Raw genomic sequence first — 24440 nt, 5'->3', positions numbered from 1 at the left:
TTTATTTGTAAAAAAAAATTAGGAAAATTGCAGCCCTTTTTTTTACTTTCTTGATGTTATTATCGCTTTAAACTAAGTTGGATGTAGTGCCCCCGCAAAACATTAAACCTGGGTTAAAGATATCGCTTCGAATTATTGAACCCCCACCCCAATACAATATTGAACCCCTGGTTCAATATATTATGGCAGCGGTATATTGACCTCCCCCCTTTGATTTCCATTTGTTATTGAACTCCCTCCTATTTCCAATTCCACCTGGAGAGGGGGTTCAAAATATTATGGCTGTGATTTATTCAGCATTTCTGGGTTCAGAATATCACATGATCTTTTAAACCCAGGTCAATTTTTCGCAGAATCAATTGAAAATATTATATGGCACTTGGGTCTACAGTATTATGCAAATACTGAAATGCAAAAAACAATTTTATTAATGAAGTACTTCAAATCCAACTTTTACAAATTCATGTTTTCTTTCTCCGCCGCCTCTGATAGTCTTCTCTAAAAAGGCAGTTGGGGTTAGTGCTCAAGTTACTCATTTTGAATCTTTACATTAATTACTGTCACTGTTTACAAGTACATTCAATTCTATTATGCCTCCTGTCAGTTTGTCAATATATATTTAATACTCAACCATTTTCATATGGTAATCAAAGGATTTATATAGCATAAATATACTACGCTGAAAAAGTGCAGTGCATTCTGGTTTTTTATTAAAGAAAATCTAACAAAGCAGATTACCAATAAATAAATAGTGCCTGTTTGGGAGGGTAACTGTTGAAATTGACACCCCTCGAAAACCACTGTCAACAGTTACCCTCCCAAACAGGCACTATTTATTTTTTTATACTGAATGTCTTATTTTAAAAGAAAATTTTACTGCTTTTATATAGAAATGCACTGAATTTTACGATGAACCGTAGGCGCATAATTTAGGCGCATGTAACAATTCGTTCTGTTACCCTTTGCCAAGTGTGTTGCTAACGCTAAGGGTAATAGAACGGATTGCCAACTCCGTCTAAACCAATCAGATTTCAGTATTTAACATGAAAGTATAATAGGATATCAAGCTCTTTGACTCTCACGTTGGTACTAACTACACTAAAGCAGCCTTTTCGTAACATAATTATTTTTATGTTATGCATTGAATCCCTTCTGAGGCCCCATACTTGTCTTGGATTGGGGATGCTGAGTTCACACAATAAAAAATTGACACTTTATCACAATTTTTGCATAGTTATACAAAAAGATAACTACTAGGAAGTTTTCGAGATGAAAATTTTTACTACAGGTGTGTAAACACTTATGTCCTTTTTAAAGAGTGCATGATATTTATATTTTCCATGCATACAATTTCATTATCAGTGATAAAAGGAAATACATCAGATTTGTGATAAAGCAATGCACTAGCTGTGATACCTAACAATTTCAACTATTCAAAACTGGTTCATCAAAATAGAACATCAAAACATAGCCCATTCCCTCTCGGTTATCAAATATTGGTCACTCGAGAATATCGTTACAGCTGAACCAAACTTATCAGAGTGTACCTGCTTCCTTGAGTTAATCTAACTTTATGATAACAAATAACCCAAAATAAAACAACTCCAGAAAGTACAATACACTGCTTTTATTCCAAATATTACAAATAAAGAAAGAAAGTCCTGAATAAAAGACTACACATAAACCATGCATAAACCACATTTGATGTACTGTCCTCCAACACACATGCAGGTATAAGGTATATAGTTGTGATTTAGGGATGGATGTGATATGTTACTTTGTATATGTTTTTTTAACTGGCGTGTAAAAATCTGTACATAGATCTGTACATGTTGGTTTTGTTGGTGGATATTCCAAATTACTGATTTATCTATTGGTGTTGTGTTGACTGAACTATGTCCTGTATTCTCCTCTGTGTGGCAGTTTGTATGCAATGAAATGGATCCTGTGTGAGTGAATGTTGGTATGAGTATAGAGCAGCCTGGATATCCCCTGTCATCTGTTGACAGATCCCCAGGATCTCCCAGGAGATGTCTCTGTATAGATCTAATATATACAGTAAAACTTGTTTAGTACGAACACGGATATTGCGAATTCACGGATATAGCGAAGTCATCTTGGATCCCCAGCTATGTAAATTTAATGAATTTCTTATACGGTTATAACGAAATACGGATATAACGAAGTAATTTCTTAGGTCCCAGTGACTTCGTTATAACCGAGTTTTGCTGTACAGTCCCCGATCATGGTGGACTAGGACCTGTAGCTCATCTAGAGCTGCTTGTGATAATGTTGTATCAATTTGTCTGTAACACAAGAACTCTAGGAAATGTAACATTACAAACACTGGGATATATAATATAGGCTTTCTGTTCTGTAGAGCAGACTGTTGTTCTGGAATTAGTTCACTGATATAACAGATTTTATTGTAATTGAAAAGTGCGATATCAACTGCTACAGCCTGTCTCATCTTTGTAGACCAGGACTGTCCCCCTACAGCCTCAGTATACCTCTCTCTGTCTAGTATGTGTCTCCTATACATCAGATATGGCTGTGCTAACTTGAACTTTGTCATCTCTATAACAGATAAAGCTTCCCTGTATCTGAGTGTCTTGTAATAATACATGGCAATGAACAACATGTCAGATACAAACCCAAACTTGGCTGCTAATTTCAGCATGTGACAGGACAGTTTGTCTGCAATATACATCTGTTTGTTGACACCTGTATTAGTGTGTATGTTCTGTATTAATAGAAAAGAAGTGCTATGAAGGATTAAGGCTGTAAATCTCTGTATTATTACAACTTGATGATGTGTCATTGGTGACTCCACAAACTGTTCTATCATGTGTATGGCTTTGGTTATTTGATACAGAGACCCAATGGCAGCTGGAATTGGAACATTTGACTGTATGCTGGAAATTAGAATATCAAAGTCAACTTCAGACCTAATCATACTTTCATCTGTACAAATAGAAAGTCTGGGATTGTACAGGACATCAATGATGTAGGACCTGATAGAGGAACTCTGTAACAGACAGGCCAGACCTTTGTTGTACAATTCATATAACTGTAGGAACAATCTGTTTTGTGCTGAGCCATGGACCTTGGTCAGAAACATGTTGTTTTGTGGGATGAAAAAGTTTGGGCAGATCCCTTTATACACCCATTTAAGGAGAAGTTTGAAGCAGATCCAGAAACCGGCCAGGAGATTTTGTGGACACCAGTGAGGTAGCGTGTTTTGTTGAATCGCCCAGAAAACTGTTGTCTTTATGTGATAGGAACACAACAGTTTATTGTTTTCTTCTGATTGTTGATTTAAAACTTCTTTTAAGAAAAGTTTTAACAAACCATAAGTCAAAAACTGACAGTGGCTCATTGAATAAACTAGTTTATATTCTGCCCGTGAAAAAGAAATTCTCCATTCTTCATTTTCATGGGGTCCTGATGGGTGTCCTATTGCTACAAAGTGACATCCATTTCTGACAATATCATCAATAACTTCAGGATCAGGCCATGAGTGACATCTGTCTATCCATGAGGAGGCAGACGGTGGCCAAAAGTCACAAACAAAACAAATGGCAGCATCATATTCCTTTCCTGCGAAAACACCACTACCACAGGGTCCATGTACTGTAGAATTAGGAACTACTGATGAACAAGTTAACACTCTCCATTTAGAACCAGATATATAGACTCTGTCATTCATTCTGACACATGATGATCGGACTTCTCTGTATCTTGATGGTGTCAGTAACTGGAGTAAAGTGAATCCTGGTGGACTCTCTGAACTGTCAGAGAGAATCAAGGTTTTATTGGCTGTGTTGTAATACTCAGACTGAGACATGTCCATGATCACTCGGTGGTTGTTGTACCAGTACATATAGTCCAGATCTGATCCCTTCAGATTGAACCCTTCTCTTGTACTTCCACTCATCATCATTATGATCCCATCATCAGGTGTCACTCGTCTCTCCACCATATCCCTGATGTCCTGTGACTCCCTCCTGATGGCTACCTCTTGTGAGGTCCCCACTTTCTCACACAGTCCCACAAACATGGACGCCGACATGTTCTGCAGTCCCTTATATCTGTTGTTATTTGAAAGAATATATTGGAAACATATTTCTGTTTCTCATTTTAACTTTTCACAATATTATTATAATACTAACAAATCAAATTCATCGGATAGAAAAGGTAGTCTTATTGCATACATTAAAGAAACAACTAGGATACCAATTAATGCACTTACATTTGTTGGGGGAAAGACTCCATGTTGAATGAATTCAGATATCTATTGAGGAGAAAGTTTATGTTGCTATTATATTTTATTTGCTGCTATTTTCTTGTACAACTCTGTATTGAAAACGGAAGGATATCATTTAAGGAAATGAAAAATGTTTGGATTATAAAGGATTAATTTTATTTGTAATTGTATGAAAAAAAACATGTTCCGGTATATAGAAATACAAAAATTCCATAAACTAAATTAGAAATTATTTGCTGTCAGAGGAAGAGGGGATTATAGGATTCATGGTCCTACAATTTTGTCCGTCCTGCTTTGGTTAAAAATTTACAGTAAAGTGAAATGAATTAACTTCAATACTTGTTCAGACTCGACTGTGAATTTATTTGGACTGGATTGTGAAACTATTTCAAATTAAGATATGCCAATTATATTTTTGAAGAAACAAAAGTAATATAATTCGGGTTTTTTTTGTATTAATTTTCAAAATAAAGCAGTTTGTTTGTTGATATCTTTCAATTATCATTTTACAGTAAATTAGTACATGTACAAAAACACAGTTTGTGCCTTTGATTACAAATGGCATGAAAATATCCAATCCTAAGACAAGTTGTTTTTGTACTTACCGTACATGTATGTAACAGAAAAGACAAACCGCTAACACTGGAAAAACAGTACTGTATTTTACAACAGAAATCTCTCTTCGTTGCAGATTTAAAGATTATTGGAAAATATAACATGCATCAATTTAACAGTTATTGAGTTTGATGTATGAAATTCATTGAAAACTAACAGACTAATATATAAAATGCATCAATTTAACAGTTATTGAGTTTGATGTATGAAATTCATTGAAAACTAACAGACTAATTGTTTGAAAAAAATAAAACTTATTGTTTGAAAACCATTACAATATTAATATGTATGTTAATGTAAAGGCCTATGGTTAACTTCCTCTTCAGAACCACAGCGTCAATTTCATTTACCAATTTTGGTACATTTTGTTAAAATGATGGGTCATATCATCTTTTATGGAGAATAATTTGGAATTTTTGCAAACTTTGCATTTTTGAAAAGTTTTCTAAAAAATTATTTCCCCAGAAATGCTTAAACTTGAAGTATCCTCAGGTAGAGTAGATTCAAGTTTGTTCATAATCATAATCCCCGTGGTAGGGTGGGACCATAGTTGGGGTATGAATTTTTACATAGGAACAAATAGATAAAATGAGTTGTGGCACAGGAAAGCAATATGTTCCCCGAGGCCTTTAAAATGTTGGTATTATTTGTCAATTTGAAATAGACTTTTGCAGCAGATTTCCATAGAATCCCTCAGAGAGTACCTTTGATTTCGACAGAAATGTTCCCCAATTGTTATTTTCAGATTGATCTCTTTTTATCTGTAGACATTTAGCTGATTAATGTCTGATAATGAAGACTCAACAATCACCAATGAGTCATGTCATGTTTAGGGTATACAATGCACCCTATCTCTGTTGACTTGTAGCCTACAGTATGAGGTCTCAGTGATGTTTGTTTTGTGGTGTGTAGGGTATACAATGCACCCTATCTCTGTGGACTGGTAGCCTACAGTATGAGGTCTCAGTGATGTTTGTTTTGTGGTGTGTAGGGTATACAATGCACCCTATCTCTGTGGACTGGTAGCCTACAGTATGAGGTCTCAGTGATGTTTGTTTTGTGGTGTGTAGGGTATACAATGCACCCTATCTCTGTTGACTGGTAGCTTACAGTATGAGCTCTAGGTGATGTTTGTTTTGTGGTGTATAGGGTACAGGCACGTAGCATCAGGGGAGGCCTGCCCCCCCCCCCCCTACTTTTTCTCGCAGCAACTAATTTTTAAAAATTTACATATAAAAAAGTGAATTATCATGGCGATGGCCCCCCACTGTTTTGGGAGGATGTAAAAAATTAATATGAAATAAGGAAATTAGGTTTAAAATTGAAGTAATATACTACGCCAATAGTACAATTTGCCCTATCTCTGTTGACTGGTGGCCTACAGGATGAGCTCTTAGTGATGTTTGTTTTGTGGTGTTTCAGAACCGTGCCAGTGATCCGCCAAAGTATAAACAGGACAAGCAGCGACAGCCGGCCTCCAAACGTGTACAGGAAGCCGCGGAAGGACTCCTCACCTGTATCATACAGCACGTGGTAATCATTATTTTTGTGTGTCATTGTCTTGCATCATACAACTCATGGTAAATACCTGTATCACACCTTTATCATTATAAAGTGTGTGATACCTGTGTCATTGCCCTGTATCATACAACACATAGTAAATACCTGTATCATAGAGATATCTCACCTGTATTGTACAGCATGTAATAAACACCTGTATCAAGCATATATCTCACCTTTATCATACAGCACGTAGTAAATACCTGTATCATGCATGTGTCTCACCTGTATCATACAGCACGTAGTAAATACCTGTATCATGCATGTGTCTCACCTGTATCATACAGCACGTAGTAAATACCTGTATCATGTATATGTCTCACCTGTATCATACAGCACGTAGTAAATACCTGTATCATGCAGCACGTAGTAAATACCTGTATCATGTATGTGTCATTGCCCTGTATCATACAGCTTGTGGTAGATACATGTATCATGCATGTGTCTCACCTGTATCATACAGCACGTAGTAAATACCTGTATCATGTATGTGTCATTGCCCTGTATCATACAGCTTGTGGTAGATACATGTATCATGCATGTGTCTCACCTGTATCATACAGCACGTAGTAAATACCTGTATCATGTATGTGTCATTGCCCTGTATCATACAGCTTGTGGTAGATACATGTATCATGCATGTGTCTCACCTGTATCATACAGCACGTAGTAAATACCTGTATCATGCATGTGTCTCACCTGTATCATACAGTATGTGTAAATACATGTATAATGCATGTATCTCACCTGTATTATACAGCACGTAGTAAATACCTGTATCATGCATGTATCACACCTGTATCATACAGCACGTAGTAAATACCTATATCATGCATGTGTCTCACCAGATCATACAGTATGTGTAAATACATGTATAATGCATGTATCTCACCTGTATTATACAGCACATAGTAAATTCCTGTATCATGCATGTATCTCACCTGTATCATACAGCACATAGTAAATACCTGTATCATGCATGTGTCTCACCTGTATCATACAGCAGGTGGTAAATACATGTACCTGTAATATTGTTTTATATCGCCTTGTATCATATATTTGTACAACTGGCATGAATTAATCCTTAGTCAGTCCAAGAATATCTAGTGATTTTGTTGCCCTGGATCACTTGATTTCATTTCTCTGTATCAGACTGCATCATCTTGTTAAAAAAAATTTAAAGTTAGTGAATCCCACTACATACCTTCACTGAAATTATTTATAACAAACAATAATATACTCATGAGGATAAAACAACCCACATCTTACTGTTGTACATGTAATATCATTTCATTATACAATATTTTGTGGCTATTGTCTAATATTTTAAGATACAAGCATTAATGGCTTACCTGTAATTTGACTTAGGGTGCTTTCCCCCCGCCCTGTGGCCCCGAGTCCCTGTTTTCTCTGCTGGACGAAAAATCCCTGTTGAAGTACACCAAGGGGAACAGCTGTTTGCCGGAACATGGCTCCCCCTTCAGATACTATGTCCTGGAAAACGCCATCGTCGTGGGATTGTTGGAACAGCCTCTTGGAAATATTGAAGGTATATATGCTGGAACAGCCTCTGGGAAATATAGAAGGTACATGAAACTATGTTGGAACAGCCTCTGGGAAATATTGAAGGTATATATTTTGGAACAGCCTCTGGGAAATATAGAAGGTAAATATGTTGGAACAGCCTCAGGGAAATATAGAAGGTAAATATTTCTGTCAATGTAAGATGGTGTCATGTGAATAGGTAGAACAAGCTATGAGTATGCATGTAAATGTGAAGGTAAGGAACAGAATGTGCTATAAACAGAGAAGGTGGTTCCCCTAAGAGGATCATTCAGACACACAGCTGTATCCTGATGGTGTCGGTTTGGTACGTCCCCTGTCTCTGGTGGTTTGTCTTGTATATAAAAGTAAATCTACATGTCTACATGTAGCAGATATTTGAAGCTTGTGTATTTCAGGGATGATGGAACCTCATGATCAATTGACTTTTGTTGTAGACCTGTTGCCCACGGTGACGGCTCTGATTAGGGGACCGTTTGGTCGACATGCTTGGGTGATGCAGCTCAGACACTCCCCACGGATCAAACGGGCGAGTTCTTCCAAATTCTGTTGTCATAGATTTCTTATAAAGTACTGGGATGACTTAGGTAATTATAACACATGTAATTGTGGCTAGTATTTAATTTATGATTGCTTATTTTCAAGGGTTCGTCCAAATCCCACCTAAGTGATCCTGACCGACCTATGCCGGTGGAGAACGTGGGAACTCATCACAGCGTCAAGCCCAGAAACTTCCCTGAGTCTGTGGATAAAGTGACCGCCACCAAGGCGTAAATATATACAGACAACATAATGCGATTGATCACCTACCAGTTATTTGCACTGAAGCTAATTCTAAGGGTGTTGTAATACTAAGGATGTTGTACAATTAACTACCTAATTTAAGTCATTTCCTGTTTTAGGGAGAAAAGTATTCCGACTCTGGAATCGTTGGTAACGGATGAGAAGTGCCCAGAGCTGAACAAACTCAAGTCTTTCATTGAGAAGCAAGATCAATTTGAATCTCAGATTGGTCAGAAAAAGCAGCAGGAGGTGAAGAGTATGCCCTTCCCCAACCAAGACACTGAGTGTAAACCTCCAAAGTAAGTAGCATAAAGTAAACCTCCAAAGTAGGTAGAATAAAGTAAACCTCCAAAGTAATTAGCATAAAGTAAACCTCCAAAGTAAGTAGCATAAAGTAAACCTCCAAAGTAAGTAGAATAAAGTGAACCTCCAATGTAAGTAGCATAAAGTAAACCTCCAAAGTAGGTAGAATAAAGTAAACCTCCAAAGTAAGTAGAATAAAGTAAACCTCCAAAGTAAGTAGCATAAAGCAAACCTCCAAAGTTAGTAGAATAAAGTGAACCTCCAAAGTAAGTAGCATAAAGTAAACCTTCAAAGTAGGTAGAATAAAGTAAACCTCCAAAGTAAGTAGAATAAAGTAAACCTCAAAAGTAATTAGCATAAAGTAAACCTTCAAAGTAGGTAGAATAAAGTGAACCTCCAAAGTAAGTAGCATAAAGCAAACCTTCAAAGTAAGTAGCATAAAGTAAACCTTCAAAGTAAGTAGAATAAAGTAAACCTCCAAAGTAAGTAGCATAAAGCAAACCTCCAAAGTAAGTAGAATGAAGTGAACCTCCAATGTAAGTAGCATAAAGTAAACCTCCAAAGTAAGTAGCATAAAGTAAACCTCCAAAGTAATTAGCATAAAGTAAACCTCCAAAGTTAGTAGAATAAAGTAAACCTCCAAAGTAAGTAGAATAAAGTAAACCTCCAATGTAAGTAGCATAAAGAAAACCTCCAAAGTAAGTAGCATAAAGTAAACCTCGAAAGTAGTTAGCATAAAGTAAACCTCCAAAGTAGTTAGCATAAAGTAAACCTCCAAAGTTAGTAGAATAAAGTAAACCTCCAAAGTAAGTAGAATAAAGTAAACCTCCAAAGTAGTGAGCATAAAGTAAACCTCCAAAGTAAGTAGAATAAAGCAAACCTCCAAAGTAAGTAGAATAAAGTGAACCTCCAATGTAAGTAGCATAAAGTAAACCTCCAAAGTAGGTAGAATAAAGTAAACCTCCAAAGTAAGTAGCATAAAGTAAACCTCCAAAGTAAGTAGAATAAAGTAAACCTCCAAAGTAGGTAGAATAAAGTAAACCTCCAAAGTTAGTAGAATAAAGTAAACCTCCAAAGTAAGTATAATAAAGTAAACCTCCAAAGTAAGTAGCATAAAGTAAACCTCCAAAGTAAGTAGAATAAAGAAAACCTCCAAAGTAGGTTGCATAAAGTAAAACTCCAAAGTAGTTAGCATAAAGTAAACCTCCAAAGTAAGTAATATAAAGCAATCCTCCAAAGTAAGTGGTTCAATGAAAACTTCCAAAGTAAGTCCGAAAGTGTAAACCTCCAAAGTAAGGAGTAAAGTGTAAACCCACAATGTAAGTTCACATAGTAAAGTGTAAACCCTTTAAAAATAAGTACAGGTGAATCTCGATAACTTGAACTTCAGGGGACCATGATTAAACTTCGAGAGATCAAGAGTTCGAGAGATCGAAATTTTTAAAAAATCCTTAAATATTTGTTCCGGTCATTTTGGTTCTAAAATTATAGTAGCTTAAAGTTTATATTTATAACATGGAAGGATAGAGTAACATAATTTCATTTGTATTTCATGCTACATTCATTTAAACAATACAGAACTTTGTTGTGCGGTTATTAGGGGTTTTTTCACATTAAAAAACTTTTAAGAATGTTATGTTAAGTAAAGAGTGGTTTAAAAACCGTAATTTTCGCAAGTTGTGGAAACTATTAGATCAGTTTCAAATTACCTATCTACCATTTGAAGGAAGCAAGGGGTAGTGTCACTTATGTAATCAACTAATTATCACTACCATGGTAGCCCTCAGGCATTCACTAGACCGTTTAGGTAAGGTCCACGCAGAGCTATAATTATATGCTTGATCGGTCGCACGTGCACACATCAACAACTTCGAGTTTCAAGAGTGAAAAACAATGAAATATATATAACGGGATCCAGGTTTTACTTTGAGAGATCAAGAACTTCAAGAGATCGGAGTTCGAGAGATCAAGAGTTAATTTGCTTAGTAATATAGAAAAAAAAAACGAGACCGTGATTTCACTTCGAACGATCAAGAGCTTCGAGAGATCGAAGTTCAAGCCATCGAGTGCCAACTGTAATGAGGTATAAACTGCTAAAGCTAGTGGTTAAGTGTAAATACCTAAGTTAATACTGAGTGTAAATCTTCAATAAAAGTGATTAGCAGTATTAAAGTTAACTGAATGTAAACATCAAATGCAATTTATTTTTTTGTATGCCAAACAAAAAACATAAAGAAGGTTTATAAATATCAATTCAATTTGAGAGTTAAATAATATTTACTTTATGTTAGTTTTTAAGCATAAACACCCTTTGTAAGTATTTAACAGTACATTTACAGTATGTCAATGACAAAATATCTATTGATTATATATATTGATTAATTACAGAATAACAGAGGAATTTCAGGCTGCCCGTCTGTTCCTGTCTCATTATGGGTTTCTGTCACTAGAGGCTCTCAAGGTAAGTTCACAGGTCATCACCACAGCAACAGATCTATATATTGAGCAGTTATATCAAATTTTGAAAGAGTTACAATTTTATAGGATTTTTTCAATTTTGTTTTACAAAGGAGCAGAGCAACACCAGTCTTCCACCCTCCCTGGTTACCTTAGATACCACTAATCCAGGTCTGACCAATGACCTGGAGATGCTGGATACAATTACAGCCCGTGACAACGACACAGTTCATGTGTTCTATGTCAAGTCTGGCCAGCGATTGGCTCAGGACATTCTACGCAATGTGGTAAGCTGTTAACTGTGTAAACATTCACATAGGAAGTAGATACTACACCAAGGGGCTACAGACCAAAGAATCAATAGTTCATTGGTTGTTGTTTATTTCCTATACAAGTAAAGGGTATCAAGAATAAATCAGAAAGTAGAAAAATTGAACAGTACTATTGCTACAGCTTTGATGTTCTGTTTAGTATGTAATGTGTTTGTGTGAATGTGAAACTTAATTTAAAACTTCTTGTCAGCCCAGCCTTTCTGTAAATTTGACCCTAAAAAGGGGTATTTAGCTAAGTTTATGTGTGGTTATTTAAAACACTGTGTATCACATGAAGCCTGTATTCTTTCTTGGTAATTTGTTGACAGGGGTCTCAGCGTGGCATACAGGGCCAGTTCCTGGAGTTCCTCCACTCCCTGGGCTGGCCGGTGGACGTACAGAAACATGCCGGCTGGACCGGTCACATCAGCACCAGCTGGAAAATCTCACAGCCTGAGGATATCCAAGGTACTGATCAGGATTACAATGTACAGAAGAGAGGTTAATAAACTGACTCAAGAGAGGGGTCAATAAAAGGACTCAATAAACCAACTCAAGAGAGGGGTCAATAAACCTACTCAAGAGAGGGGTCAATAAACTGACTCAAGAGAGGGGTCAATAAACAGACTCAAGAGAAGGGTCAATAAACAGACTCAAGAGAAGGGCCAATAAACTGGCTCAATAAACCGACTCAAGAGAAGGGTCAACATAACAGTCACTGCAAAATTTATCACTGTATTGTAACATAAGATATATTGTGTGCCAAGTGATGTTCAGATAATTTGATTTTGGTCAGAGTTACACCCCTTTGTAAGAAAGTTAAGGCTTTTCTTATAAATTTAAACATAAGGAATATCTTAGACAAAAATTGTTCACAGTAAAATGATGAATAATAAAGAGGCTCAAACAAAAGTATATTCAATAGAAGAGCAATATTCAGTGACTGGTATGAGGTGTTTAGAAATTTATGCATAGTGTGTTCTAAAATTTGCAAATAAAGGGGAAAAACTCGGCTAGATTTATTGAAACCAATTTCTGACCTTTTAGTGCATACAAGTAAAGAAAAAATTCAAAATTGAAAGAAGCATAAAACTGAAAGGTAAAAACAATGATGCATTTTATAGCTAGTGTAGATTATATATAATCTCTGACTTTTTATTTATGTAGAGAACGCCCCGCGTGTGGGGACGGGAGGCAGTATCTATGACGGTCAGCAACAGGTGCTGTACTGGGCGGACGTGTCCTCAGAGGTCGCCTTTATTGTCCCCTCCCTGGACAACTTCCACAGGCTGCAGAACGACGGGGGTACGCCTCTCTACTGACTCAAATTCAAACCCACAAGTGATGCAATGGGTGCTATCACGGTGCTCTAACATCACTTTGTCCACAGTGAAAGAATTTGCAATAAGATTTTTAAACAATAGTGAAGATTTTTTATAACTTATGGTTAAAGACTCATAAATTTATGAATAAGGAATACAGTGAAGCATTATAATATGCATAAACTTACAAAGATGTTAAGTCTTGTGCAAATAGAGTCTGTAGACACTTTTTCCAGTTGCAGCATATTTCTGTAGACAAGAAATACAATAAGTGTTGATTTGTTCCAGACAAGTCTCCACAACTCTCTGTCAGCACCCCCAGTGAGGGACCAGGGGGGACCAAGCCTACCACGCTCTCCCTGGAGAGACCCCTCACTGAGCCTCGCAATAAAACCATGGAGAGTCCGAGTTCTCCCCACGACGCCCCCGCCTTCCGTACTCGACGATTCGGTCGACCGTCCGCTGTGACCATTGGACCAGACACAAAAATTTTTGTTGTGTGGCTGGAAAACTTTGAGGACCATGAAAATTTTCCCACAGGTATTTCTTTACATAAGTCAACAAAGACTTTGTTACTAGTAACATTATCAAAGAGAATGTTGATGTTACCAATGAGAGCAACTCAAGATATATATCTGTTGCACTGATTCATGTGTTATTGGGTATTTATATTACTTAAATATTTATATTAATTTGGTTATTTACTGTTTTACAGGTGACCTACTTCCGATGACCAGCACGGGTCTGGAGCAGTACACTGCGACCAGCAGCTCGTCCATGAGACAAGACAAGGACATCTTCCTGATCTACATCCACGCCCTACAAAACGGACTGTTCCGGATCCACATGGAGGGAAACACTGGGAAGTAAGTCAAACTCTCAGTGACAGCTCAGAACTCATCACTCGTAGAAATCGTAGAATTAATGTATAGCATGGAGAGTCGCTAATTGAATAATTTTACAATCATTCCACAAGTTATTGCAGGATTTGCAAAAGACTACAATATGATAATGGAGACAAAAGAAGTGGAAGATATTTCGTAGAAATAATGCTTTTTGTTTAATTCAATTTTTTGTTGTTGCTAATACAGGATCTCCATGGCGATTCCTCTTGTTGATGGAATGGTGGTCAGCAGACGTACGCTAGGCTCCATGGTCCGGCAGACAGCGATAAATATCGGACGTCGGAAAAGACTAGAGAGCGACTCGTAAGTACTGATCAAGATGATGTATTACAATACAATGGATTCAAACAAAAGTTTTAACTACATACAAGGTTCACACCTAAGTTTTAAGATGTCTTAAGGGCGGAAACAGAAAAATCAAGAATTGACCTATTTCTGCATCAATTCATTGTCAAGAAATGTTTCCTAATATTAGGGATTGTTATTCTCTTTGTAAGGTATCAACCTCCTCATGTTAGGAGAAAAATAAAAATTCAGGAAATTGTGGACAAGTATCATCTGAAGATGACGGAATCCGAGTTCTACACAGCTTTATTCCAAGATGTTCACAAGTGATTGCTCCTAGGAACAAATCGTGCGCTGAGGCCAAGGAAGAGTCAAATCTGATGATATGGTTTTCTAACTGATATAGAGCGAAGTTTCATGTTTATTCTCTCTGAAGAGTTATAAACACCATCAGATAGGAACTTGGACAAGATAATCATGAAATGAATATTTTAAGAAAATTTGATGTCTTCAAGACGTACTATAGATTCGGAAATAAACACGAGGAGTTAATATTTAGGTAAAATTGTGAGAGGCACATCAAGACTTACCTGAAAGGGTTAATAAACAGCTGTTTTACACTCCACTTATGCCTTGTAACAATGAGAGCTGTATTCTAAGAAAACACTGATTTTGGCCAATTGCAACATTTCTCTGTTAGTTGCCAGCTTCTGTTTAGAGGTGCTAATGTTGATGAATGTGATATTATGTGAACAAACGTTATTGCATGATATATTTGGAGTATATGAAGTTGGATCATATTTTGTTTATTTTTATACAGCTAGGGTTTCTCCCCTTTGTTGATTTGAACTTCTATTGTGCTGTTAACCAAGTAAGCCAGACTTTTAAGCAACAGCTGCTGATAGGTTTTATTGTTTCAGACCTGTGTTGGTTTCTGAATAAAATGAATGAAAGCACTACTTGCTAGCGGACATTTATTCATTTCATAACCGCCCATTAACGGATAAGATATTTAATGCAAGTATAATACATGGTTAACAGTACCCAATTTGGTTTCAATGACTATATGAACTTAGTTATACAATCAGTGATGTACACATACTTCATATAGTAAATGCTAATCATTTTTCTTGTGCGTCATTTTAATCATTTAACCACATGGTTGCTAACATAGAGTTTGTTAGATATTTGAATAAGTGACGTATGGTGAGATCCGTCAAGATTCTTTATAGGACGCTGTATATGACAAGATCCTACAGGCTTTTTCATTGGACGCTGTATATGACAAGATCCTACAGGCTTTTTCATTGGACGCTGTATATGACAAGATCCTACAGGCTTTTTCATTGGACGCTGTATATGACAAGATCCTACAGGCTTTTTCATTGGACGCTGTATTGTACTGGAATTCTAGTCACCCACACTGAAGAGAAGAAACAATCTGTGATTCTTAAAAGATCATCCTCTATGGTGGAAATAAAAAGCACTGCAGGTCTGATCAAAGTAAAAAAAAAAGATCCTGTGTAGTAGGACCAGATATCAGGATATCATGTGTAATAGGACCAGATATCAGGATATCATGTGTAGTAGGATCAGATATTATGTGTTTAGGGTTAGATATCAGGATTTGACCTCTCATTTGTGTGCAATATTATTTATCTTTGTTTTGTGTTGTTAAATAAATGCTATTAATTATATATACTTTACACATTGTCATCATTTGTTGACGGTAAAAGTTCAATAGAGAATCTTAAAATAGAGGCAGAACTCAATACAGTGAATGAGGAAAATGAATTATTGGTATCAATATTTGTGGTAATTTTGAAGAATCAAAAAATATATATTATTAAAGAGTTCTGTTTTAACAGTTATTTTACCCTATACTGTTGATGGTTTACTGAAACAGTAAACAGAAAACAGACGGTTGCAGTAAAGATAATGCGGATAATTTGAGTTCACTCTTTTGACAGTAGTCATGTTAACCATTCTTTGATCAAGGCGTAACTTGGTTGTACATGTGTATCTATTCTTTATATATAATAATTTATAAGAAAACAAATGCAAGTAAATTGTATCCAGCAAATTTGGTGTACCTCGCACCATCTGGATAGGTCCAAGTAGCACTCCACGGTACATGTGTTTTATTTACCAAAGTTCAAAGTAAATGGTTCTAGTGAAATAAAATACCATCAACTAGATTGGTACAATTAGCATCAACTTTTTTTTAAAATTCATCCTGAATCTTCATGACCCTTGATTAATGAACAACAAAGTTTAAGCTCTTACATTTATAATTACATGTATAACCAAAATTAATAATTATTCCAGTTCTCCAAAAAAAAAACAAGTGGCCAAGTGGCCAATTGGCCTTAACGGTCCCCTGAGTAGCATATAACCCATACACAAATTTTTCAAGGAGTCTCGTATATGCTACGTCAGTAGCTAGTCAGTCGGGCCACTCTAGTATGTCCGATTCTAGGCAACAGCACGTCAGTAGCTAGTCTGTCGGGCCACTCTAGTCTAGTGTACAGCACGCCAGTAGCTAGTCAGTCGGGCCACTCTATTCTAGTGTACAGCATGCCAGTAGCCAGTTAGTCGGGCCACTCTAGTCTGTCAGATTCTAGGCTACAGCACATCAGTAGCTGGTCAGTGAGTCCACTCTAATCTGTCAGATTCTAGTGTACAGCATTCCAGTAGCTAGTCAGTCGGGCCACTCTAGTCTGTCAGAGTCTGGGGTACAGCACACCAGTAGCTAGTCAGTCGGGCCACTCTAATCTGTCAGATTCTAGGGTACAGCACGCCAGTAGCTAGTCTGTCGGGCTACTCTAGTCTAGTGTACAGCACGCCAGTAGCTAGTCAGTCGGGCCACTCTAGTCTAGTGTACAGCATGCCAGTAGCTAGTCAGTGAATACATTCTAATCTGTCAGATTCTAGTATACAGCACGCCAGTAGCTAGTCAGTCGGGCCACTCTAGTCTGTCAGATTCTTGTGTACAGCACGCCAGTAGCTAGTCAGTCGGGCCACTCTAGTCTGTCAGATTCTAGTGTACAGCACGCCAGTAGCTAGTCAGTCGGGCCACTCTAGTATGTCAGATTCTTGTGTACAGCACGCCAGTAGCTAGTCAGTCGGGCCACTCTAGTCTGTCAGATTCTTGTGTACAGCACGCCAGTAGCTAGTCAGTCGGGCCACTCTAGTATGTCAGATTCTAGTGTACAGCACACCAGTAGCTAGTTAGTCGGGCCACTCTAATCTGTCAGATTCTAGGGTACAGCACACCAGTAGCTAGTCAGTTGGACCACTCTAGTCTAGGCTACAGCACGCCAATAGCTAGTCAGTTGGGTCACTCTAGTCTAGGGTACAGCATGTAATGACCGTTAGTCCCTCATTCCTAGTCTCTTCTTCTTTTGCCCCATGTCACTCTCATGGCAACTCTTTCTACATATACATCAGATATATTTGATGCCTTATATTGTTACAATATTATTAATGTGAAACTTATTAATGTGCATTTTGAATGTTACTCAGGTTGCGGATTTTATATGTATACATTGCATATTCTCTCAATTTAATTGGTACTGTTTATCTACTATCTATCTTAGATTCATGAACTTCAGCTATTATATTTATGATTTTAATGAAGTGGGTCTTTTCATTAGCAAAATACTAATCATATGCCATTAAAATGCCTCCTGCAGTAATAATGGCCCCTGAGGAACTAAAAGGTTTATGTTTCAAGTACTGTGGAATCATCTTTGTTCATGGGGGACCAATGTTCGTGGCTTTCATGGGTAACCCTTGCCCATGAATGTACATCCCCAGGAACGTATACTGGTATACGCACGCATATAATATTTATTTACAAAATAGAACCTCCTACCAACGAAATTATGTCCCCACGAACCAGGAAAATTTTTGCTTTCCACGAAATTTGACCTCCACGAATAAAAATGATCTCACAGTATATGTTCCTCTTTTTATAGCAGTGAAGAACTTTGTGAACATTATCTGCAGATCTGTAGCTCTGTGGGTAGAATTTGTCATATCTCCCACCCAAGTTTTCCTGTAGAGCTAAGATCTGTTGCTCCCCAAGCATGTGCATGTCAGTGCTGTATTATACAATCTGTAGAACCTGCACATGTATCTCATCAATACAAGTAACAGAGGATCTCACTTGCATGTTTTCATCCCCAAAACTGCAGAATCTTCACAGATTACAACACCATTGAAAACACATCACCAAAATCTGCTGAATTTTCACAAATACCTATTGAAAATATTATATGGCACTTGGGTCTACAGTATTATGCAAATACTGAAATGCAAAAAACAATTTTATTAATGAAGTACTTCAAATCCAACTTTTACAAATTCATAATGTTTTCTTTCTTCGCCGCCTCTGATAGTCTTCTCTAAAAAGGCAGTTGGGGTTAGTGCTCAAGTTACTCATTTTGAATCTTTACATTAATTACTGTCACTGTTTACAAGTACATTCAATTCTATTATGCCTCCTGTCAGTTTGTCAATATATATTTAATACTCAACTATTTTCATATGGTAATCAAAGGATTTATATAGCATAGATGTACTACGCTGAAAAAGTGCAGTGCATTCTGGGTTTTTTTAAAGAAAATCTAACAAAGCAGATTACCAATAAATAAATAGTGCCTGTTTGGGAGGGTAACTGTTGAAATTGACACCCCTCGAAAACCATTGTCAACCGACGCAATGCAAAGCGTCGGTTGACAATGGTTTTCGAGGGGTGTCGATTTCAACAGTTACCCTCCCAAACAGGCATTATTTATTTTATTATACTAAATGTCTTATTTTTAAAGAAAATTATACTGCTTTTAATTAGAAATGCATTGAATTTTTACGATGAACCGTACGCGCATAATTTAGGCGCATGTAACAATTCGTTTTGTTATACTTTCATGTTAAATACTGAAATCTGATTGGTTAAGACGCAGTTCATAATCCTTTCTATTACCCTCAGCGTTAGCAACGCTTTTAGCAACGGGTAACATTAAAAAATGTTACATGCGCGAAAAATATGTGCGTACGGTTCGCTGTAGAATTCACGTTATTCCTATATAAAAGCGGTAAAATTTTCTTAAAAATTAAGACATTCAGTATAACAAAATAAATAGTGCCTGTTTGGGAGGGTAACAGTTGAAATTGACACCCCTCGAAAACCATTGTCAACCTCCGCTTCGCGTCGGTTGACAATGGTTTTCTCGGGGTGTCAATTTTAACTGTTACCCTCCCAAATAGGCACTATTTATATAGTGTTACTCTTTGCCAAGTGTGTTGCTAACACTGAGGGTAATAGAACGGATTACCAACTCCGTCTAAACCAATCAGATTTCAGTATTTAACATGAAAGTATAATAACATGGGATATCAAACTCTTGACTCTCACGTTGGTACTAACTACACTAAAGCAGCCTTTTCGTAACATAATTATTTTTATGTTATGCATTGAATCCCTTCTGAGGCCCCATACTTGTCTTGGATTGGGGATGCTGAGTTCACACAATAAAAAAATTGACACTTTATCACAATTTTTGCATAGTTATACAAAAAGATAACTACTAGGAAGTTTTCGAGATGAAAATTTTTACTACAGGTGTGTAAACACTTTTATGTCCTTTTTAAAGAGTGCATGATATTTATATTTTCCATGCATACAATTTCATTATCAGTGATAAAAGGAAATACATCAGATTTGTGATACCTAACAAATTCAACAATTGAAAATTGGTTCATCAAAATGGATTATCGAAACAAAACCCATCAGATTTGTGATAAAGCAATGCACTAGCTGTGATACATAACAAATTTAACTATTCAAAACTGGTTCATCAAAATAGAACATCAAAACATAGCCCATTCCCTCTCTGTTATCAAATATTGGTCACTCGAGAATATCGTTACAGCATTAAATTGAACTAAACTTATCAGAGTATACCTGCTCCCTTGAGTTAGTCTAACTTTATGATAACAAATAACTCAAATAAAACAACTCCAGAAAGTACAATACACTGCTTTTATTCCAAATATTACAAATAAAGAAAGAAAGTCCTAAATAAGGGGCTACACATAAACCATGCATAAACCAGGAAGTTTTCGAGATGAATATTTTTCCTACTAGTGTATATATACTCCTATGTTCTTTTTAAAGAGTTCATGATATTTTTATTTTTCATGCATACAATTTCATTATCAGTTATAAAAGGAAATATATCAGATTTGTGATAAAGCAATGCACTAGCTGTGATACCTAACAAATTCAACTATTTAAAACTGGTTCATCAAAATTGAACATCAAAACATAGCTCATTCCCTCTCTGTTATCAAATATTAGTCCCTCGAGAATATTGTTACAGCATTAAATTGAACTAAACTTATCAGAGTATACCTGCTCCCTTGAGTTAGTCTAACTTAATGATAACAAATAACCCAAATAAAACAACTCCAGAAAGTACAATACACTGCTTTTATTCAAAATATTACAAATAAAGAAAGAAAGTCCTGAATAAAAGGCTACACATAAACCATGCATAAACCACATTTGATGTACTGTCCTCCAACACACATGTAGGTATACGGTATATAGTTGTGATTTAGGGATGGATGGGGTATGTTACTTTGTACATGTTTTTTTAACTGGCGTGTAGAAATCTGTACATAGATCTGTACATGTTGGTTTTGTTGATGGATATTACAAATTACTGATTTATTTACTGGTGTTGTGTTGACAGAACTATGTCCTGTATTCTCCTCTGTGTGGCAGTTTGTATTTGTTGTAATGGATACTGTGTGATCAGTGACTGTTGGTATGAGTATAGAGCAGCCTGGAGGTTCCCTGTGATCTGTTGACAGATCCCCAGGATCTCCCAGGAGATGTCTCTGTCTATATAAAGTATATACTGTCCCTGATCATGGTGGACTAGGACCTGTAGCTCATCTAGAGCTGCTTGTGATAATGTTGTATCAATTTGTCTGTAACACAAGAACTCTAGGAAGTGTAACATTACAAACACTGGGATATTTAATGTAGGCCGTCTGTTCTGTAGAGCAGACTGTTGTTCTGGAATTAGTTCACTGATATAACAGATTGTGGTGTCAAGTATGATATCCCCTGCTACAGCCTGTCTCATCTTTGTAGACCAGGACTGTCCCCCTACAGCCTCAGTATACCTCTCTCTGTCTACACGTTCATTATACATCAGATATGGCTGTGCTAACTTGACCTTTGTCATCTCTATAACAGATAAAGCTTCCCTGTATCTGAGTGTCTTGTAATAATACATGGCAATGTACAACATGTCAGATACACACCCAAACTTGGCTGCTAATTTGAGCATGTGACAGGACAGTTTGTCTGCAATATACATCTGTTTGTCGACACCTGTATTAGTGTGTATGTTCTGTATTAATAGAAAAGAAGTGCTCTGAAGGATGAAGGCTGTAATTCTCTGTATTATTACCACTTGATGATGTGTCATTGGTGACTCCACAAACTGTTCTATCACGTGTATGGCTTTGGTTGTTTGATACAGAGACCTAGCTGAAATTCGAACAGCTGAGAATGTCGCAAAAATTAGCATATCAAAATCAACTTCAGACCTAATCATACTCTCATCTGTACAAATAGAAAGTCTAGGATTGTACAAGACATGAATGATGTAGGACCTGATAGAGGAACTCTGTAACAGACAGGCCAGACCTTTCTTGTACAATTCATGTAACTGTAGGAACAATCTGTTTTGTGCTGAGCCATAGACCTTGGTCAGAAACATGTTGTTTTGTGGGATGAAAAAGTTTGGGCAGATCCCTTTATACACCCATTTAAGGAGAAGTTTAAAGCAGACCCAGAAACCGGCCAGGAGATTTTGTGGACACCAGTGAGGTAGTGTGTTTTGTTGAATCGCCCAGAAAACTGTTGTCTTCATGTGATAGGAACACAACAGTTTATTGGTTTCTTCTGATTGTTGATTTAAAACTTCTTTTAAGAAAAGTTTTAACAAACCATATGTCAAAAACTGACAGTGGCTCATTGAATAAACTAGTTTATATTCTGCCCGTGAAAAAGAAATTCTCCATTCTTCATTTTCATGGGGTCCTAATGGGTGTCCTATTGCTACAAGGTGACATCCGTTTCTGACAATGTCATCAACAACTTCAGGATCAGGCCATGAGTGACATCTGTCTATCCATGAGGAGGCAGATTGAGGCCAAAAGTCACAAACAAAACAGACGGCAGTGTCATATTCTACTCCTGCTATATCACCACTACCACACGGCCCATGTACAGTAGAATTAGAAAATACTGCTGAACAAGTTACCTGTCTGAATGTAGAACTAGATATATAGACTCTGGCATTCATTCTGACACATGCTGATTGGACTTCTCTGTATCTTGATGGTGTCAGTAACTGGAGTAAAGTGAATCCTGGTGGACTTTCAGAACTGTCAGAGAGAATCAAGACTGTATTGGCTGTGTTGTAATACTCAGACTGAGACATGTCCATGATCACTCGGTGGTCATTGAACCAGTACATTAAGTCAATATCTGATCCCTTCAGTCTGAACCCTTCTTTATGACTTCCACTCATCATCGTTATGATCCCATCATAAGGTGTCACTCGTCTCTCCACCATATATCTGATGTCCTCTGTCGCCCTCATGATGGCTACCTCTTGTGAGGTCCCCACTTTCTTACACAGTCCCACAAACATGGACGCCGAAATGTTCTGCAGTCCCTTATATCTGTTGTTATTTGAAAGAATATATTGGAAACATATTTCTGTTTCTCATTTTAACTTTTCACAATATTATTATAATACTAACAAATCAAATTCATCGGATAGAAAAGGTAGTCTTATTGCATACATTAAAGAAACAACTAGGATACCAATTAATGCACTTACATTTGTTGGGGGAAAGACTCCATGTTGAATGAATTCAGATATCTATTGAGGAGAAAGTTTATGTTGCTATTATATTTTATGTGCTGCTATTTTCTTGTACAACTCTGTATTGAAAACGGAAGGATATCATTTAAGGAAATGAAAAATGTTTGGATTATAAAGGATTAATTTTATTTGTAATCGTATGAAAAAAAACATGTTCCGGTATATAGAAATACAAAAATTCCATAAACTAAATTAGAAATTATTTGCTGTCAGAGGAAGAGGGGATTATAGGATTCATGGTCCTACAATTTTGTCCGTCCTGCTTTGGTTAAAAATTTACAGTAAGGTGAAATGAATTAACTTCAATACTTGTTCAGACTCGACTGTGAATTTATTTGGACTGGATTGTGAAACTATTTCAAATTAAGATATGCCAATTATATTTTTGAAGAAACAAAAGTGATATAATTCGGGGTTTTTTTGTATTAATTTTCAAAATAAAGCAGTTTGTTTGTTGATATCTTTCAATTATCATTTTACAGTAAATTAGTACATGTACAAAAACACAGTTTGTGCCTTTGATTACAAATGGCATGAAAATATCCAATCCTAAGACAAGTTGTTTTTGTACTTACCGTACATGTATGTAACAGAAAAGACAAACCGCTAACACTGGAAAAAGAGTACTGTATTTTACAACAGAAATCTCTCTTCGTTGCAGATTTAAAGATTATTGGAAAATATAACATGCATCAATTTAACAGTTATTGAGTTTGATGTATGAAATTCATTGAAAACTAACAGACTAATATATAAAATGCATCAATTTAACAGTTATTGAGTTTGATGTATGAAATTCATTGAAAACTAACAGACTAATTGTTTGAAAACAATAAAACTTATTGTTTGAAAACCATTACAATATTAATATGTATGTTAATGTAAAGGCCTATGGTTAACTTCCTCTTCAGAACCACAGCGTCAATTTCATTTACCAATTTTGGTACATTTTGTTAAAATGATGGGTCATATCATCTTTTATGGAGAATAATTTGGAATTTTTGCAAACTTTGCATTTTTGAAAAGTTTTCTAAAAAATTATTTCCCCAGAAATGCTTAAACTTGAAGTATCCTCAGGTAGAGTAGATTCA

At 36.4% G+C, this 24440-nt stretch overlaps 2 protein-coding genes across 7 annotated transcripts in view; one reads left to right on the top strand and one right to left on the bottom strand.

The window, feature by feature from the left end:
• Positions 1-16068, top strand: part of LOC105329343 (ral GTPase-activating protein subunit beta) — a 38331-nt gene extending 22263 nt beyond the window's left edge. For all 6 annotated transcript variants that reach the window (XM_066089182.1, XM_066089179.1, XM_066089181.1 and 3 more), the window contains 13 exons: positions 6305-6415; positions 7811-7991; positions 8443-8534; positions 8651-8775; positions 8908-9087; positions 11480-11552; positions 11662-11835; positions 12189-12327; positions 13027-13164; positions 13470-13721; positions 13897-14047; positions 14273-14389; positions 14584-16068. In XM_066089182.1, coding sequence (XP_065945254.1) covers positions 6305-6415; positions 7811-7991; positions 8443-8534; positions 8651-8775; positions 8908-9087; positions 11480-11552; positions 11662-11835; positions 12189-12327; positions 13027-13164; positions 13470-13721; positions 13897-14047; positions 14273-14389; positions 14584-14701 — 1851 coding nt within the window. In that variant the 3' untranslated portion in view covers positions 14702-16068. The remainder of the gene's footprint in view (positions 1-6304; positions 6416-7810; positions 7992-8442; positions 8535-8650; positions 8776-8907; positions 9088-11479; positions 11553-11661; positions 11836-12188; positions 12328-13026; positions 13165-13469; positions 13722-13896; positions 14048-14272; positions 14390-14583) is intronic.
• Positions 16069-20869: 4801 nt separating this feature from the next.
• LOC117689171 (uncharacterized) lies at positions 20870-23401 on the bottom strand. The gene is made up of 2 exons (XM_034469211.2): positions 23305-23401; positions 20870-23143 (listed from the first exon to the last, which is right to left on the bottom strand). The coding sequence occupies exons 1-2, from the start codon at positions 23325-23327 to the stop codon at positions 21112-21114; spliced, it is 2055 nt and encodes a 684-aa protein (XP_034325102.2). The 5' UTR covers positions 23328-23401; the 3' UTR covers positions 20870-21111.
• Between the last annotated feature and the right edge of the window lie 1039 nt (positions 23402-24440).

Source organism: Magallana gigas, chromosome 6, assembly GCF_963853765.1.
Source record: "Magallana gigas chromosome 6, xbMagGiga1.1, whole genome shotgun sequence".
In the NCBI taxonomy this organism is placed as follows: Eukaryota; Metazoa; Mollusca; class Bivalvia; order Ostreida; family Ostreidae; genus Magallana; species Magallana gigas.
The sequence above is the reverse complement of the archived record's forward strand: the minus strand, read 5'-3'. Positions and strand labels throughout refer to the sequence as shown.